At 43.2% G+C, this 20,734-nt stretch overlaps 1 protein-coding gene across 1 annotated transcript in view; it reads left to right on the forward strand.

Moving 5' to 3' along the window:
• Positions 1 to 20,734, forward strand: part of LOC311235719 (solute carrier family 22 member 13) — a 122,832-nt gene that overhangs the window by 37,061 nt on the left and 65,037 nt on the right. The window contains exons 5-6 of the mRNA XM_084323185.1: positions 3,500 to 3,602; positions 10,960 to 11,111. Of these exons, the coding sequence (XP_084179311.1) occupies positions 3,500 to 3,602; positions 10,960 to 11,111 (255 nt within the window). The remainder of the gene's footprint in view (positions 1 to 3,499; positions 3,603 to 10,959; positions 11,112 to 20,734) is intronic.

A 20,734-nucleotide genomic window follows, 5' to 3' on the forward strand; every position in this document is an offset into this window, starting at 1 on the left:
GGTACAATACAGTACGGCTCAATACATACAATTGTTAAGGGGATGCAGACCTGAGAAAGACGTTTGTCTTGTTTCCATCAGGGTCCCCCATTTTCAATTCATATAGACATATATGACATACATGACATACAGATAGTCAGTACTGCTACATCTATACATTTATGACATACCAGATTTGCAAATACAGTACTGTTTGTGATACAGAAGGAGTCAAGAAAAGGGAGTATATACATTTGACGTAGAAACTGTACATTGGAGGAGGTTGGGTGGGGGGGGTTGGGTACATTGGGATATTGACAACCATACTGGGTAATTTACATTGGAGGTGGTTGGGGGGGGGGGGGGGGGGGGCGGGGGGGCAACACTGTATAAACAAGTAACACTGTACATTGAGGGGGGGGGGGGGGAGGAGACACTGTACAAACAAACACAATTGTACATTGAACTATTGACAAAACCATACTAGGTAAATGACTGTACATTGGAGGGGGTTGGGTTAGGATATTTACAGGGGCCAGTGTTGAATTGCAGTCTCCCGTAGGTGTCCCTTGAGAGAGGTTTTGAAAGTGGGTAGTGATCCACATTCCTTTACAGCTTTGGGTAGGGCGTTCCACATTGATGTGGCATAATTGCGAAACGTGTTTAGTCCCTTATTTGAGCCGAATCTGGGTTTAACATGATTTGTGGAGCTCCCTCTGGTGTTGTGATCGTGGTATTCACTGACCTTTGGGAAGTATTTTGACATGTACATGGGTACCTTGGTCGTGTAGTGTATCTTGTAGACCAGGCCCATTGCAAGTTGTTGTACTCTGTCGTCTACTCTAAGCCATCCTAGGTTGTCAAAGTGGGCAGGGGTGAGGTGGGTTCTAGGAGTAAGGTCAAGCAGTAGTCTGACCAGTTTGTTTTGAGATGTTTGTAATTTTGTTTTTAGCGCCTTTGAGGTGCTTTGGTACCATGAGGTGCAAGCATAGTCGTAGTACCCCTGAATGAGTGCTCCTGCCAGAGTCTTCAGGGTGTTCTTGTTTACCAGAGAGGAGATCCGGTACAAGAATCGAGTTCGTTGGTTGACTTTTTTTATTACATTGGATGCCATTTTGTCACAGGAGAGATTAGCCTCTAGGATGGAACCCAGGTAGGTAATTTCATCTTTCCTTGTGACAATATTGTCACCCACTGTAACTGAGAAGCCGTCGGTCTTGCTGAGTTTGTTATTTGAACCGAAGAGAATGGACTCTGTTTTGCCCATGTGTAATGATAGTTTGTTATCAGCGAGCCATATGCAGATTCTGCCTAGTTCCGAGCTGAGGGTTTTTTCAACCTGTAACTTGTTCTTGTCAGAGACCAGCAGGGCTGAGTCGTCCGCAAACAGGAACAAGTTGCAGTCACAAGCTGACGACATGTCATTTGCATAAATTAGGAACAGTAGCGGTCCTAGTATGCTTCCTTGAGGAACACCACAGCTCACTGTGAGGGGGGGGGGATAGGGTACCGTTTACCTCCACCATCTGTTCCCTCCCCTCAAGGTAGGATTGCATCCAGCTCACTGATAGACTATCAAAGGCAGATTGGTTTTTTATCGCGTCATTTCCGTTTAAGAGCATTTAGAAAAGCACCCGTTTTGAGATAAAAAACAGCCCATTCTGGACCATTCTATGAAAATCGTCTTTTACTGGAATATTCCACAACGTTGATATATTCGTCGGCCTTTTTATGAATCGTTTTCAAATAAACGCTAGATGATCAATATTATATGTGCACGCAAGCACATTCGGGCCGCGCACGGATAATCGCCGCGTTGATTTCCTCTTGGACTTTTACAGTGAAACCGAAAGAGCCCATTTCACAAAACAGCTTATAACTTCATCAAAATTAGTCTGATTATCCTAACACTGATAACATAGATTCCTTACCTGACATCAGATGGTATCCAACTGGTATATTCCAATTCCTGATCACCATTCGAAGAAATCGATAAGTGTATAGATCCAACGCGATACAGTAGAACTCCATGATCAGCGGGGCTCAGAGGCTCCAGAATGAACTGTGGTAACCCCGGCTGGATCAGTGGACTGGAAAATGTGGAGTACCGGATTTTTTTCCCCATCCATTTTCATTGAGTCCATTCCAAAATCCCTTATGTCATCTGGGAGACGATAGGGGGTGCTTTTTTCCACATATGATCGCCGGCGGTGCTCGTGTATACTCGGGTAGGCTCGCGTGATGCAATATGATTTCAGATCGCTAAAAAAATAAAAAAATCAGAGAAATCTCGTGAGTGGCTTTCAACCACATAAAAATAAACCCGAGATATCTCGTGTGTGGCAGTTAAAGTGTTAACAATTGTGTGTATTGAGCCGTACTGTATTGTACCCATTCTGCAATCTGTTAAATAAAGTTTTCATTCATTCATTCATGTCTCTCAGGTTTTTACCAGCAACTCTCTCTCTCCCTCCACCCCCCCTCTCTCTCTACCTCCACTCTCCCCTTTCCTCCCTCCACCCCCCCCCCCCCCCCCCCCCCCCCCTCAGTGGCATTCCAGAGTATCCCCGTTGGCCGCGTTTTCAACAAGATATGGACTGCTAAATATTTATTTACAGAAGTCAAAGGTAACGCGGTGTGTTTAGTTTGTGGTACACAGGTCGCTGTATTCAAAGATTACAATTTGAATCGCCACTACGTGACCAAACATGAAGGGAAATACAATAACTTGTCGGATGAAGAGTGCGCGAGGGAGTCTGAGGCTTTACTTGCTAAACTGCAAAAACCAACAAGGACTTTTTACAAAACTTTGCGCGCCCACAGAAGCAGCTGTCAAGACAAGTTATGTCATATCCCACAAAATCGCCAGAAGAAGTAAGTATTTTTCTGATGGAGAGTTTATTAAAGAGTGTTTGTTGGACTCTGCAGCACTAATATGCCCGGAGAAAAAAGGCGCATTTGAGAACGTGCCACTGTCCCGACGCACTGTAACGAGGAGGGTTGAGGACATCGCACAAAATCTGGAGCTTCAGCTGAAGAACAGAGCGGTCAACTTTGACTATTTTTCCCTGGCTCTGGATGCGAGCTGCGATGTACGTGACACTGCCCAGCTGCTCATCTTCTTACGTGGGATAACTGCAGACTTCAAAATCACTGCTGGATTTCTACTCTTCTCTTAAAGAGGAGAACTTTCCACACATGAGGAGGCACGCTCAGAAGATTTTAGTCGTCTTTGGATCTACCTACATAATATATGTGAACAGACATTCTCAGTGATGAAGTTCAACAAATCCAGATCCTCTATCACTGATGATCACCTCTCCTTCGCATATCCACCTCAGATATGCAGCCAGATTCCAATGCACTTGTTCAAGCCCAAGCCAGACTGGATTTCTCTCACTGAACAAGTAAAAAGTTACACATAGGCCTACTGTACACAGACTTTTAACGTAACTCTCTCTCTCCCTCCACCCCCCCTCTCTCTACCTCCACTCTCCCCCCCCCCCCCCCCCCCCCCCAGTGGCATTCCAGAGTCTCCCCGTTGGCTGCTGTTAAAGAAGAGGACAGACGTTCTGGAGAAATACAGGAGACACAGCTCTGAGGACAGAGTCTGCCTCGACCAGGTACACACACACACACACACACACACACACACACACACACACACACACACACACACACACACACGCACATACACACACACACATATGCACGCACGCACGCACACACACACACACCTGAGAGAGCAGAGGAGAGAGTTAGTATCTAGTAGCTCCATGCTCTGGCTCCTCTTCTCTGAGACTTGAGCTCCAGTCGTCTGGTAATCCAGAGGTTACCGGTTCGATTCCAGCTCCTCCCGTTTCGTGGCAGTGTGTCGAAGTGTTCCATGAGCAAGACACTTAACCCCTAATTGCTCCCGATGCACCTTGCATGGTCGCCTCCGCTGTCGGTGTGTGAATGTGAGTGAACGGGTAAAATGTGAGTAACAAATTGTAAAGCGCTTCGGATAAAAGCACTATATAAATACACCATTTACCATAATGTATATATGTATATGTATTTATACAACAGGGTACATCTGTTTGAAATTGAAATTTATTTGAAGGATAAACCCCTTGAGATATGCTATCTCGTTTTCGAGGGGGTCCTTAACATAGGATACAAAACATACAATACAATACATAACAAAACAAAAAACAGGACAACAAATGCACTTATACACTGACAGACGCTCTCCCAAGCTCACCCCCACAATCCACACTGATTCCTCCCAAGAGGATCACCAATATATATATGTTCCCTTATAAAACACATACAAAATTATAATTTGATCTGAAAACGACATGTAAGCCCTAACACAGTAAATCAATAACAGGTGCAAGTAGTCTGTGTAGATGAATGAACAAAGATATCTTGAATAACCGGTAAGAAGTAAGAGATCTGATTGAACTAGGCAGTTTGTTCCAATCAGCTGGTGCTTTATATTTAAAGGCAAGTCGACGATAGCTTTGATGGTTCAAGGTATACTAAAAGGAAGATCCGTGTCTTAAATTATAAGTTGAACTATATGGTGTTAAGAACTGCTTTAGATAGGGGGGATAATTAAAGTAAATACATTTGTAAACAAAAAGCAACCAATGAAAATGTCTTCTGAATTGGGGAGAAAGCCAGTTTAACAACTCAAACATAAGACAGTGATGGGTTCTATAAGGACACCTCAATATAAATCTGCAAACACTATTATAAGTAACATTTAAAGGACGGAGATTTGTTAGTGTGGTGTTTTGATAGACTATGTCTGCGTAATCCATTATTGGAAGTACCAGCTGTATAATGATTCTTTTCCTAACCTGAAGAGAAAAACAGTTAATAGAACGATACAATATTCTCAGGCTACAATTTGTTTTCTTCATCACAGCATCAAGATGTGACTTGAAGATGAGTTGAGAATCAAGCCAAAGACCCAGATACTTATATTCATCGACATTTTCAAGAGGAGCATCATCTAAAAACTTAATCGACAACTGATTTGATATTTGCACCAGATTTGATCTAGTACCAAACAGCATACTATAGGACTTCTTCTTATTTAATAAAAGTTTGTTAATAGATAACCATTTCTGGACACCATCAAAATGAGTCTGTAAAGAGTACTGAATTTGTTGAATATCAGACTTAGAAGAATAAATCACTGTATCGTCAGCATACAATTGAGTAAGACAGTCAGATGGGGGGAGCTCCCGTAGCTCACCGCATATCTCGGCGCTATTTCTGCGTCGGGGAAAACCGTCAGATGGTATCAGGGTGAGATCATTAACAAATATAGAAAATAATAATGGTCCTAAAGATGAACCTTGAGGAACACCTTTATCCATAATCAAAAAATCAGACTGTTTACCCTGATATGATACACACTGACGTCTCTGGTGGAGATAGGAATTGAACCAAAGTAAATAATTATTAGAGACACCAATAGCACACAGTTTGTCAAGAAGAAGATAATGATCAACCAAATCAAAAGCCTTTCTGAGATCTATACATATTGCACCAGTAACCATGTTATTGTCCATTGCTGAGTGAACATCATTGGTCAACTTCAGAAGGGCTGTAGTTGTGGAGTAGTTTGGCCTGAAACCAGATTGGCATGGTGATAAAATATGAGATTCATTAACATAATGGGATAATTGATTAAACATTTGTTTTTCAAATACTTTTGCTATACTATTAATAATTGAAATTGGTCTATAATTATTGAGATCAGAAGGATCACCACCTTTATGCAATGGAATGACTTGCACATTTCCAGCTTAATGGAGTTTCATTAGTTGTTAAAGATAAATTAAATAAATCAGACAGGATATGATAATACATGAGATGCAAGTTTGATGAATTTGATCTTCATACCATCTGAACCACAGCTAGTACCCAATCTTAATTCATCAATGACCTTCTGAACATCAAGCGGACGGATACTTCTAAAGGAAAAAGAGCTGTTGCATCTGGTGTTATTAAGGTCGCTTTCACACAGGGGCTGTTTGGTCCGGACTTTCGGACCAGAATTCGATAGTCCGGTTTTTCGGGTCTGTGTGAATGCGCGTCGAACTCGGTTCGCGGACCAAACAGTCGAACTCTGGTCCGCCTGAAAACGTCGGTCTCGGTTCGGCTTCATCGAACCAAACGCGAACCAAATATAGGAAGTGATTATTATTACCACTGCTCGCAGCACTCACTGCAAAACAAGCACACTGCATCTAATCTCTATATCTATCTATCTATCTATCTATCTATCTATCTATCTATCTATCTATCTATCTATCTATCTATCTATCTATCTATCTATCTATCTATCTATCTATCTATCTATCTATCTATCTATCTATCTATCTATCTATCTATCTATCTATCTATCTATCTATCTATCTATCTATCTATCTATCTATCTATCTATCTATCTATATATCTTTGCATCTTGGGAAGAAGGAAGAAAAAACGTGGCTTATTATTATTACCGAGGCGCGCGGCTTATTATATTATTAATAAAACAGCTACTTGTGGGCACTCATAAAAACACTGTGGTCTACAAGTTGTTTAGCGAGAGGATGGTGGTAATGTGCTTCAATAGAACAATGGATCAATGCCATGTCAAAACTCGGCTCCGCTGATCTGGAGGGCTCGCAGTCCTCCACACACAGACACACGCACGCGCGCGCGCACACACGGGATCGCAGCCACACACACATTTCCACTGTCCAATAGACAAGCGCCCTTTTCGACCGCGTGACATTGTTCAGAAGGTCTCGGTCCGCTGACAGATTTCTATGTGAATGCAGGCGAACCAAATGAAGAATGCAACAATGTTGCAACTTCACCCCCAGAACCGCACCGAGTCCACCAAAACTATATGTGAAAGCGACCTAAGAGGCACATCTGCATTTAGCTATGATGCCTCTAGCTCATGGAATAAACTCCAACAGTCCTTAAAGCTTGAGATTCTCCTCTCTGTTGCAGAGTTTAAAAGCTTGATCTCCAACCTTTGTCAATCAAGTTGTATGTGTTTTACTTTTAATTGATTAGTTATCCTCGCTCTTTGCCTCGTCTTGTTGTCTCTTTGTTATGCTTTTATATGCCGTGTGATCTTATATATTTATTAAAATTTGAATGCTTATTTCTGTATGTACACTCGACGTGACTGTAAATGAGGGAAACCCCTTTGATTGATTGATTGAAAACTTTATTAACAGATTGCAGAATGGGTACAGTACAGTACAGCTCAATACATACAATTGTTAAGGGGATGCAGACCAGAGAAAGACTTTCGTCTTGTTTACATCAGGGTCCCCCATTTTCAATTCATCGTAACATATATGACATACAGATAGACAGTAGGCCTACTGCTACATCTATACATTTATGACATACCAGATTTGCAAATACAGTACTGTTTGTGATACGAAAAGAGTCCAGAAAAGAAGTATATACATTTGACGTAGAAACTGTACATTGGAGGAGGTTGGGTAGGTGGGGGGGGTACTGTACATTGGAGGTGGTTGCGTGGGTGGGGGGGAGGTTGGGTAGGAGTGGGGGGGGGGGGGGGTTGGGTAGGAGGGGTGGGTGGGGGACACTACAACTGTACAAGCAACACTGTACATTGGAATATTGACAAGACCATACTTGGTCATTTTTACTGTACATTGGATGTGGTTGTGTTAGGACATTTACAGGGGCCAGTTTCGAATTGCAGTCTCCCGTAGGTGTTTTTTGAGGGTGTTTTTGAAAGTGGGTAGTGATTCACATTCCTTTACAGCTTTGGGTAGTGCGTTCCACATTGATGTGGCATAATTGCGAAACGTGTTTAGTCCCTTGTTTGAGCCGAATCTGGGTTTAACATGATTTGTGGAGCTCCCTCTGGTGTTGTGATCGTGGTATTCATAGGGGTGGGAATCATCAGTTGCATCACGATACGATACGATATCGATTCTTTGGACAACGATACGATATTTGCCGATATCACAAAGTCTGCCACGATACGATACGATACGATTCAATTCAGGTGCCTGCGATCGATATGAGGCGATATTATGTGCCCATTTAACACAATCAGTCACATTTAGATCAACTAAAAAAAGGCTACGGAAATATCAATTGATGTATTTATTTTTGAGCTCTTCCAGACATTTAAATGAAAAACAATCTATTGTTTTTAATACAAATAGACCTCCTGTTCACTTTTGTTTTTATATATTGAGCTTTAACACAGACACACACACACACACACACACACACACACACAGTCCCCCACAGCCCCCACCCCTCCTCCTTCCAAGTCCCCTCTTCACTCTCCTGTTCTCTCTCACGGTTAGCTGCTTAGCTTTTAAGCAGCCAACGCGACGTTCATTTAGATATTTAACGCGACGTTGGCATAAAGGAATGGCGACGATGCAACGCCTGTTATATGCATTTGACCCGTTGCGGGGAAAAACTGCACAGACTTATATCGGCTCGCAAAATAGACGCTCTGTAGTGCTTTAGAGCAGACGCAAACACTGCTGTAATGTATACACGGAGTTTCACAATACTGGGCGCCGGCGGATATGACTCGCGGGGATTTTCAAAATAAGAGTATCGCAATATGAATCGATCTTTTTACGTTGCGTCGATCCTATTTGATTATTGATAATAGATCGATATATCGATCTGGATCGATGTATTGTCCCACCCGTATTCACTGACCTTTGGGAAGTATTTTGACATGTACATGGGTACCTTGGTCGTGTAGTGTATCTTGTAGACCAGGCCCATTGCAAGTTGCTGTACTCTGTCGTCTACTCTAAGCCATCCTAGGTTGTCAAAGTGGGCAGGGTTGAGGTGGGTTCTAGGAGTAAGGTCAAGCAGTAGTCTGACCAGTTTGTTTTGAGATGTTTGTAATTTTGTTTTTAGCGCCTTTGAGGTGCTTTGGTACCATGAGGTGCAAGCATAGTCGTAGTACCCTTGAATGAGTGCTCCTGCCAGAGTCTTCAGGGTATTCTTGTTTACCAGTGAGGAGATCCGGTACAAGAATCGAGTTCGTTGGTTGACTTTTTTTTATTACATTGGATGCCATTTTGTCACAGGAAAGATTTGCCTCTAGGATTGAACCCAGGTAGGTAATATCTTCTTTCCTTGTGACAATATTGTCACCCACTGTAACTGAGAAGCCGTCGGTCTTGCTGAGTTTGTTATTTGAACCGAAGAGAATGGACTCTGTTTTGCCCATGTGTAATGATAGTTTGTTATCAGCGAGCCATATGCTGAGGGTTTTTTCAACCTGTAACTTGTTCTTGTCAGAGACCAGCAGGGCTGAGTCGTCCGCAAACAGGAACAAGTTGCAGTCACAAGCTGACGACATGTCATTTGCATAAATTAGGAACAGTAGCGGACCTAGTATGCTTCCTTGTGGAACACCACAGCTTACTGTGAGGGGGGGGGGGGGGGGATAGGGTACCGTTTACCTCCACCATCTGCTCTCTCCCCTCCAGGTAGGATTGCATCCAGCTCACTGATAGACTATCAAAACCAATTGCGTTTAGCTTGTCAATCAGAATGGTGTGATTGACAGTGTCGAAGGCCTTTTGTAGGTCCAGCATGACCATGCCGCAGTATTTGCCCGCGTCCACCTCTTGTTTGATGTGGTCGTTTAAATAGAGAAGGCATGTGTCAGTGGAGTGGGATGTTCTGAAGCCAGATTGGAATTCGTAGATTAGATTTTTTTCCGCAAGATATTTTTCGACCTGTTCGTATACAATTTTTTCCATGACTTTCGAGATGGAGGTAAGGATAGAAACAGGGCGGTAGTTGCCTGGGTCTAATTTACTGCCTTTTTTGTGCAGGGGTGTTACTCTCGCAATTTTGAAGTCCTTGGGGACGTGTCCCTGTTTTATGGAGAGGTTTATTATGTGTGTGATGACTGGGGTGATGGCGGCTGCTGAGTCTCTGAGGAATTTGGAGGGGATGTTGTCATGGCCAGTGGCCTTGTTAGGTTGGAGGGCGCTCAGTTTTTTGAGTACCTCATCTGTTGTTACCATTTCCAGTTTGAAGTCGTCTTTGTGGACCCCTAGGTTCTTGTAGTATGCTACTATGCTACTCACCTGTTGCACTTTGAGTTTAACCCTTTCACTACCACACTACCAAATGGTTAACACTTTCACTGCGACAATACATAATGTTAACCCTTTCTCTGCCACACGACAAAGGGTTAACCCTTTCTCTGCCACATGACAAAGATTTAACCCTTTCTCTGCCACATGACAAAGGGTTAACCCTTTCACAACCACACTACAGAAGGTTAACCCTTTCACTACCACACTACATAAGGTTAACCCTTTCACTAACACACTACAGACGGTTAACCCTTTCACTACCACACTACATACGGTTAACCCTTTCACTACCACACTACATAAGGTTAACCCTTTCACTACCACACTACAGAAGGATAACCCTTTCACTACCACACTACATACGGCTAACCCTTTCACTACCACACTACATAAGGTTAACCCTTTCACTACCTCACTACAGCCCTTTCACTACCACACTACAGCCGGTTAACCCTTTCACTACCACACTACATAAGGTTAACCATTTCACTACCACACTACATAAGGTTAACCCTTTCACTACCACACTACATAAGGTTAACCCTGTCACTACCACACTACATAAGGTTAACCTTCTGTAGTGTGGTAGTGAAAGGTTAACCTTATGTAGTGTGGTAGTGAAAGGGTTAAATAAAGGTTAGACAATAAGAATATATGTGTGGGGCGCCAGGGTGCAACGCGGCCGTCCCGGGTTCGACTCCCGGACCCGGCGACCTTTGCCGCATGTTCTCCCATCCTTCCTCTCTGCCGGGCTTGTCCAATAAACCAATACAAATCTACCAAATCTTTTTTAATAAATTTTTTTAAAGAATATACATACGTGTGTATATGTGTTGGTCCCCAGCTGCTGGGCTCCGACTGGGACGTCCAGCTGAAGGCCAGCGAGGCAGAACAGACGCACCCCCCCCCTGCTGGAGCCGCAGACACGGTGTCAGACTTCACTCACCTGAGGAGCCCCACCGTCCTGCTGCGTCTGGGCATCATGAGCTACATTGGGTAGGTAAGTGGCCCAAGCGCGTGTGTGTGTGTGTGTGTGTGTGTAGGTGTGTGTGTGTGTGTGAGGCTCACTGCAGAGGAAGCTGTTGTTGACGAGGCTCACTGCAGAGGAAGCTGTTCTTGTTGACGAGTCTCACTGCAGAGGAAGCTGTTCTTGTTGACGAGGCTCACTGCAGAGGAAGCTGTTCTTGTTGACGAGGCTCACTGCAGAGGAAGCTGTTCTTGTTGACGAGGCTCACTGCAGAGGAAGCTGTTCTTGTTGACGAGGCTCACTGCAGAGGAAGCTGTTCTTGTTGACGAGGCTCACTGCAGAGGAAGCTGTTCTTGTTGATGAGGCTCACTGCAGAGGAAGTTGTTCTTGTTGACGAGGCTCACTGCAGAGGAAGCTGTTCTTGTTGACGAGGCTCACTGCAGAGTAAGCTGTTCTTGTTGACGAGGCTCACTGCAGAGGAAGCTGTTCTTGTTGATGAGGCTCACTGCAGAGGAGGCTGTTCTTGTTGACGAGGCTCACTGCAGAGGAAGCTGTTCTTGTTGATGAGGCTCACTGCAGAGGAAGCTGTTCTTGTTGATGAGGCTCACTGCAGAGGAAGCTGTTCTTGTTGACGAGGCTCACTGCAGAGGAAGCTGTTCTTGTTGATGAGGCTCACTGCAGAGGAAGCTGTTCTTGTTGATGAGGCTCACTGCAGAGGAAGCTGTTCTTGTTGACGAGGCTCACTGCAGAGGAAGCTGTTCTTGTTGACGAGGCTCACTGCAGAGGAAGCTGTTCTTGTTGATGAGGCTCACTGCAGAGGAAGCTGTTCTTGTTGATGAGGCTCACTGCAGAGGAAGCTGTTTTTGTTGACAAGGCTCACTGCAGAGGAAGCTGTTCTTGTTGACGAGGCTCACTGCAGAGGAAGCTGTTCTTGTTGACGAGGCTCACTGCAGAGGAAGCTGTTCTTGTTGACGAGGCCCACTGCAGTTATTATTTTTTAAACAAACACATAAACAAACATGACAACACACGATAAGATATACAAGCATTAGTTGACAGTGCACATCCAATGAAATCACATTTTAGTTAATTGTCATATATAGGATATACCCTTAATACCAGTTATCTAAAAACCTACACACATATGCTCCAGCTCGTACCCCCCCCCCCCCTCCCGGACCCCCCATTGGATAATCCATCCATTTTCCCTCGCTCCTAAACCAGACATTACCATTATATGCTAGCTTTTATTTTCTCCACCACTTCTAACCACAATGTCATTTTGGATTCATTGAGACCCAAAATTCTTGCTGTCGATATTTCTTGATAGATCCCATCGAGATATGTAATAATCCAGACCTTTCGGCACATTTTTTCCGGTTGGAACCATCGTGATGCTATCAGCTTTTTAGCCACTGTGATACCCGATAAAACCAATCTCTTTAGCTGTGGATGTACTGCACACTCAAAAACATCATTCAGCAGTAATACAGAGGGGTGTACAGGTATATTCCAAGTTAAGAGATTTGATAATTGCTGGGTCACCTCTTTCCAGAATATCTTAACTGGTGGGCAGTCCCAGTACATGTGCATAAATGTCCCCTCGTCCCCATTTGTACATAAAGAGCATTTGGAGTCTTGTATAAGACCCATTTTTTTCAGTCTTATAGGAGTCAAGTATGTCCTGTGAATATAGTTAAGATTGATTTGTTGATGGTCCGAGTTCCTTGATGTGAGTCGAACATTTGCCCAGGCTTCTTGCCAATCAAAATCTTTTTCCAGGTCTGGTATATCCCTCCTCCAGACGGAGTCTAGGTGGAGGGTTTCATATGAGGACGTTAGTAATTGATGATACAAATCTGAAACAAAACCTCTTGATGTCTCTCTTTCATAGAAGAATTTGTGGTATCTGTGGTGTTCAATTGGTTTCGTTAATGGAACACCTTGAGTCTTCAAACATAATGTAGGAGCCATTTCATTTGATTTAATAGTTTTGACTAAATAGCGCCACCACTGGTCGCCTCGTAAAATGGCACCATGGTGCTCCTATTAATTATGGCACAGCTGTGTGTAAACGCACGCCAGACGAGAAACAGTTTTTCAACCGCTTGCTTGCTACACACACACACAGCGCAGAAGACAGAAAAGAAAGACTTTGTTTAGAATCATTATGAGTTTATTTGAAACCCTTTTGCTGCGCCTGTTTGTTCTGAAACCTTTTTAGTACAAGTCTGGAGCCTGTTTTGTTTCATTTGTTTGCTCCGTTATTATTTGAAACTACGCAACTCCTTCCATAAAACTCAACCGGTTCGAACCCATCGGATGCAACTATCAACAACATCAAACAGTGAGTAACAAGACAGCCCAAGTCAATGTGGTGTGAGCGCGTTGAAGACGTATCCTGGCTTAGATAGGCAAATTGAGCCTACACATAACAATAACTGTAAGTAAAAAAGATGTGTGGACTTGGTGAGATAAAATTTCTTCTGTATTTCTTCATAACTACAGAAACCCTGTTTGTTAAAAACATCCCCTAATGAGTGTATGCCTTGCTTTTCCCATATAGGGAATCTTATAGGTCGTTTTTCAATCAAGAGTGCATTGTTATTGAATAAGGGAGTATGATTGTGCCATTTATGTGGGTTAGGATATTTTTTTTGTGTTTCACGCCATATCCGGATCACATGAGTAATTATGGGGTCAAATTTCCGTTCGCAATGCTTGATTGGTAGTTTAGTGTATGCTATGTCCTTCAGTCTATGTGGGGCTACTATGTTTTCTTCTAATTTTCTCCAGGATACTAATGCTTGGGGATCAAACCATGTTGTCAATGGTCTTAATGTGTACGCCTTAAAATAGTGGAAAAAATCTGGAAATGCCATGCCACCGTCTGCTTTATTTCTCTGTGCGGTGGATCTTTTTATACGTGGTGGTTTGTTATTCCAAATAAATTTGTATGTGGAGGAGTGTAATCTTTTCCAGTAACCCTCTGGAGGGGGTAACGGTAGCATTGAGCTGAAGAAGTTGATTCTAGGTAGTACGTCCATCTTAACTATTGATATCCGTGCCTGTACTGAGTTTTTAAGTTTTGCCCACCTATTAAGGTCGTCTTTGATTTTGTTTTGGATTTTTGTGTAATTGTGCTTCACCGTTTGTCTTATGGTGGGGAATATTTCCTATACACACAGGCATGGTGTATAGGCCCGTTTGAATCTTCAGTACCTAATTTGAGTTTGGCACCAGCAGGCAAATCTTGCTGATGGGCCTGTCAAGTACACTGGTTTTTGTCTGAAGACGCACACTTCTCACAAGTCCTCTTGAGTCTGGCATTGTTTCCAGGACTCTAGCCAACATCCAGGATCCTCTTGGTGCATTCGTGTCAGCTATGATCACAATGTCTTCCTTTTCAAAGTTCCTGCGGATGCGGTTCCATTTTTGACGTACATTCATAAGAGGTAGGTCAGGTGTTATTCTATCTCTTGGCAGGTCTGCCATCTTCTGTTCTCCGACAGATCCATTGAGACGTCGACATGTCACACATTCAGAAATAATCTTTCTTGCCAATGAGTTGGCACAAGGAATCCAATACTTTTGTCTCAGTGAGGAGAGCATGTGGTTTCTCCCACTGTGTCCTACTTCCTTATGGATCTTTCTAAGAACGAGCTTTGACACATGATGGTCCTTTGGGAGGATGGCAGGGTGCTTTGCATCTTCTGGCATGGCTGCTCTGCTTAATCTCCCACCCACTCTTAATATTTCGTTTTCAAGTTTGGGATCAAGCTTGTAGATTGAACTGTGTTTCTGCACGTTCAAACTTCCTTTCTGCAATGTTTTGATTTCCTCTTGAAATCCTTGGTTTTGACAGAATTGAACAACGGCCATCTCTGAAGTGTCCAGTTCATCCAGAGAGAGGTTGTGTGCCTTTACAGCGTTTTTGAATTTTTTCATCTCTACTTCAATTGTCTGTCTTTGTTTGTCTGTGTCTGGTTCTTGAATTTGCATCAGATCTTTCCTTTTTCTACTCAACTGCAAAAGGTGAGTTCTCAAATACAGCATCCATGCTACAGCTCTTTTCAATTTGTAGAAACTTGAGTAGTGGTGTATGAGAGTGCTAGTAGGATCTTGATCCATCATCTGAATGGTATTGACTGTAACCTTCTCTCTTTTGACTTCCGGATCGTCGGCTGGTATGGGGGTGAGATCAGCAGGTAAGTTAGGCCATGTCTCTTCTTTTTCCTGTAGGAAGTCCGGTCCCTTCTTCCAGTTTTCACACTTTAAAAATGCTTCAGCTGTAAGACCTCGGGACACATGGTCTGCAGGGTTGATCTTGATGTTCACTTGGGTTCTGAATGTATCTTCATCCACATTCCTGTTCACTTTCACTGCTAGTACTGCAGCAGTAAGTTCCATTCTGGGTGTTGTAACCCGTTTCAAGGGGGCGTCTCTTGCCTTTGCCATGATTACACGCAGTCTGCGTTTCTTTGGGTGGCGTACTCCATGGTGAGTCCTTCTTTTGTGAAACTCCACATCTTTCTTGAATTTCCTTTTTTGGATCATGAGGTCATTCAAATGTATTATTGATATGAGATTGCCGGAAATATGGGTTGGCTGCTTATGGCTTATTGTGGGTTTGTGTAGAAGCCCACTAACCACCCATCCAAGTCTTGTCTTTACAGCATAGGGCCCATTACCCTTGCTATTAATTACTGCCCACGGTTCCATAAACTTAGCTGCATCATTACCAATCAGGAGTCCAATATCTGCATCAATATATGGCAACTTAACCTCTTTTAGGTAGTTCCATTCTTGCACATCATCCTAAGTGGGAATTTGTTGCTTGGTTACAGGAATTTCTGTTTGAGTATAGAGTGGTGGCAGTTTTAGGAAATCATCTCCTTCAAGACTTGACACTTCCAGCCCATTGATTCGGTTAATACTTATGACCCTTTCTTGTCCTAGAGTACGAAGTAGGATTCGAGTTGGTGTCGCCTTAGCATTCAAGGAAAGCGTACGTTTGAAGTACTTGGTTAGAATTCAACAACTTGACTTGCACAGGAACAATTGACAGTTTCTGTTGGTCACCGGCCCCAGTATGGATAGGCCTTTTCATGGTGACTAATGCACTGCCCACTGACATGCTATCGGTGCTTGGACTAGTTTGACTTGTATCTTTTTTAAATTCAATGTGCAACACAGTAGGATGCTTCTTTGTACATATCTTACAAGTCACACGTTTTTTACAGTCCTTACTCATGTGACCCTGAGTCACACATCCGAAACATAAACCGTTTACTTTAAAGAACTCAACTTTGTCTTTGTGTATTTTCTTATCCAATGTCTTGCACAGGTCTGTGCTGTGGTTTTCTTTGCAAAAGAAACATGTTTTCTGTTGCACGGCTGCAGAGCTGCTTGTGCTCGACTGTGACTTTGGTTCTGAGGATTCTGTTACTGTCGCAAAACTGCTCTTATAATTGCCTTTAGTGTATGATGAAACTGCTACAGATTTCAAAATACTGTTTCGCGGAGGAGGGATTGTCCTCTTGTCTTTCGGTTTTGTGTCTTGTATTTCTCCAAAGAGGGGATCAATGGCAATGTTTGCTTGCCTTTCAATGAAATTTACAAGTTGTGGGAACTTAGCTCTTCTGTGTGTACGCTCATAGTAACCATATGCTACTGTCCTCCACCTCTCTCTGTGCTTGAATGGCAGTTTTGACAAGACAGATTTCAAGTGTGTAGGATTGTTCATGTCTTGCAGAATTTCATTATTGCTCATAGCATTGCAGCATGTTCTCAAGAAGAGTGAGTATTTGTGTAAGGCTTTACCATCTTCTGATCGGATTGCATCCCAATTCAGAATTTGTTCCTGATAGGCAGCAGCAATGAGAACCTCATTTCCAAAATGTTTGCGTAGCAGCCGTTTTGCTTTCACATAGCCTTTTTGGGAATCCATGTGAAGGCAGCTTCTCACAATTGCCTTTGGTTCTCCATCTGTAAACTGTTCAAGAAAGAGCAGTCGATCTCTGTTGTTACTTGTCTTGCTTTCTATACAATGTTCAAATGTACTAATGAAAGAGACATAACTTAATGGATCACCTTTAAACACAGGAATCTCTCTAGAAGGCAAGAGTGAGAACCTCTGTTCTTGAATTAACATTTGTGATTTCATTTTGTTTTCTCAAAATGTCCATCATGGCTCCGCCTGGTTGAACATTAACCTGAGCACCATCTTGCAAGCCAAGGTTTGGGTTAGGCTGTTGGGGTTGTTGGTGAGCAACAGGCACTCGTGACCTTGTAGGCTGCTGAGCCATTTGTTTCTGTGGCTGCCGTAATTGGCCACTAGGGGCATGTTGAGACCTTAGTCTCAGTGGTGGATGGGAAGCTGCTCCTTCAAATTCATCATCATCATCATCATCATCATCATCATCATCATCATCATCATCATCATCATCATCATCATCATTATTCTCTTCATAGTCATCATCTTCCTCTTCATCATCCAATCTATAATTAACCTTATGGCTGTCCACTGGTAAGGATTGCATTGAGTCAAAATATTCATTGATGTGGATTAAGGGGTTAACATCAAGCCTGGTGTCTACATGTTTAGTTACATCCAGAACTTTTAACCTGGCATCAGCAGCTGCAATTTCCACTTCTAATTCAAATGCTTCCTTTCTTGCTTTGAGCTGTGCCTCCTGAAATTCAAATTCTTGTCTTTGCTTGAGATAAGCAGAACGTGTGGCTAGATTGGCTCTTTCGGCCTCTACCTGTCTTAATGCTGCGGTGCTTGAAGTGGATTTCATGCCAACTGAATTATTGCCCAATGATTTCACACTTTGTGCTGGTGTCACTGTTGGTGTCACTTCTGGTGGCTTTTGTGCCATAGCTGCAGGGGCATTATTTATCCATTCTATAACCTTATCATGAAATTCACATATGATTTTGAACTTCGGCATGTACCACTGATCTTGTTCTTCTGCCGCTTCCTCTTCTGATAACAGCTGCTGTACTGTTTTGTGAAGTGATTTGAAGTCATTTGTTTTAGAATTAAATTCATTGTATTCTTGTTTAACCAATTCAACATTTCTGTAATCAACCATAAGTGCTTGTAACACATTTCTTTTGCTTGTGAGTTGTCCAAGTTTAGCTTTTCTTCGATTACATTGTTTTGTATAATTGCGTGGGTTTCACTTGTCTCTTTCCCTCAACCACAGCCAAGTTAACATTTGTGTCAGAAGTGTGAACGGTGGTAACTTCAATCACAGGAGCTGCATCAGAACCTTCAGTCACAATCAAAGCAGCTGCATCAGAATGGCCCAATTCCTCTTTATCTTGCCCAGACATCGTTAAGCAGCATCTATTTATCTATTTATAACTGCGCACAGAAGCTGTTCTTGTTGATGAGGCTCACTGCAGAGGAAGCTGTTCTTGTTGATTAGGCTCACTGCAGAGTAAGCTGTTCTTGTTGATGAGGCTCACTGCAGAGGAAGCTGTTCTTGTTGACGAGGCTCACTGCAGAGGAAGCTGTTCTTGTTGATGAGGCAGGGTGGGGGGGGGAACTGTACATTGGAGGGGGTTGGGTTTAGTGCACTGCAACCTTGCCCAAGCCCGACGGGGCCCGACCCGACGGGTTCGGGCTGGGTAGGGCTTTGTTTTTAAATAAATAATTCGGGCTCGGCCGGGCCGGGCAGTGCCCTCTTTAAATTTTTTTTTTTATTATTGCGTCTTTTTTTTTTTTTTTTTTTTTGCGCTCGCTATACTCATATAACTAGGGTTATAGCCAGGTTAACCTTTTAAGTTTCTGTTTCATTTTCGCGTAACGTAGTGCTGTCATCAGAGCGTGAAAGCCTCGTGTCTGAGGAGTCAAGATGTATAGGTTAACAGATAAAATAAGGGAAAGTTGCATTTTTGGAAACATTTGGATGTCTCCCTCCGCAGCCTGCAGGGATAACTCGAGGGGAGCGCGCGGCTCAGGTGGATGATAACTCGAGGGGAGCGCGCGGCTCAGGTGGATGATAACTCGAGGGGAGCGCGCGGCTCAGGTGGATGATAACTCGAGGGGAGCGCGCGGCTCAGGTGGATGATAACTCGAGGGGAGCGCGCGGCTCAGGTGGATGATAACTCGAGGGGAGCGCGCGGCTCAGGTGGATGATGAACAAATTAACCAGACCGAAGCGGCATAGGTTGAAGTTGGAATATAGCCAGTTGGCGAATGTTTTAATTTGTTCTTGGATGTTAACGTTGTTAACGTTGTTCAACGCCTTGCTGACATCAACACAGCGAAGTGGTGAGTTTGATTATTATTATTTGCTGGTGTCTGGGGTGACGTCGCTGCTGCCCTGTTCTGTTGCGCTTTCATTATATAAATGTTGCTCTGCTCGAAATCTGATTTATGTTTTCTGTTTGTTTGTACAGTGACTGAGTAGGCTATTGTGTCATGTGTGTGTGTGTGTGTGTGTGTCAAAGAAGATTCCATATAGCCTTCAAATTACGAGTTTTACGAGGCTGACTCGCGCTGGGAAATAGAATTTGCGAAAAAAGGCTATACTGGTTGTTAGTTTTCAGCATGATAATGTGTTATTTAGTTAGACCTATTGGACATTTTCGTTTTTGTTTATTTATTAAGTTAATATATAAACAGTGTTTAGAATATTTAAAACAAAAAAATAAAATTATTTTTGGCTATATGTTATAATATATATATTAATGTTTCTTTCGTTTTCACTATCTGTTATTTAGGTAGACCTATTGAACATTTTCGTTTTTGTTTATTTATTAAGTTCATATAAAACCGTGTTTCGAATATTTAAAAAAAATTTAAAAAAAAATTAATAATAAATAATAAAAAAAAATCTGGTTTTCACGCGGGCTAGGGCCTAAAATATTATTTACAGTCGGGCTTATTTTCGGGCAGGGCCTGAAGTTCACGGGCTCGGGCTGGGTACGGGCTTCATTTCAAGGCCCTTGCAGACCACTAGTTGGGTTTGGACGGAGGGTCTGCCACCATCTTACCTGTACCATGAGGGTGATGTTGTCCGTGAGCTTGACAGACTGGTGACTGGAGGTGAAGAGAAGAGGGGAAAGAACACAGCCTTGGGGGGAACCTGTGCTGATGGCCGGGGAGTCTGAGGTGTGTCTCACGTGCTGCTTCCTGTCAGACAGGAAGTCTGTGATCCACCAGCAGGTGGAGTCGGGCACGCTCAGCTGGGAGAGCTTGTCCTGTAGCAGGGCCGGGATGACCGTGTTGAACGCCAAGCTGAAATCCACAAACAGGATCTTGGCGTAGGTTCCTGCAGAGTCAAGGTGCTGGAGGACGAAGTGGAGTGCCGTGTTGACAGCGTCGTCTACAGACCTGTTAGCTCTGTAGGCAAACTGCAGGGGGTCCAGGAGAGGGTCTGTGATTGATTTGAGGTGTGTAAGCACAAGGCACTCAAAAGACTTCATCACCACAGAGGTCAGGGCGACGGGTCTTTAGGCTGCGGTTACACTAGGGCCATTTCATTTAGTTTCATTTCGCTTTTCAGAACTCTGCGTATTGGCAGGCAACTAAGAGTTAAGTTAGACGTAGTTTTGTCTCGTCTATTATATACATGTAGTACAATGCCAAAGCAGTAGGTGGCGATGTAGTTCAAACATGAAGGCCATTTTCAAC

Source organism: Notolepis coatsorum, assembly GCF_963971535.1.
Source record: "Notolepis coatsorum genome assembly, chromosome: 1".
NCBI lineage: Eukaryota > Metazoa > Chordata > Actinopteri > Aulopiformes > Paralepididae > Notolepis > Notolepis coatsorum.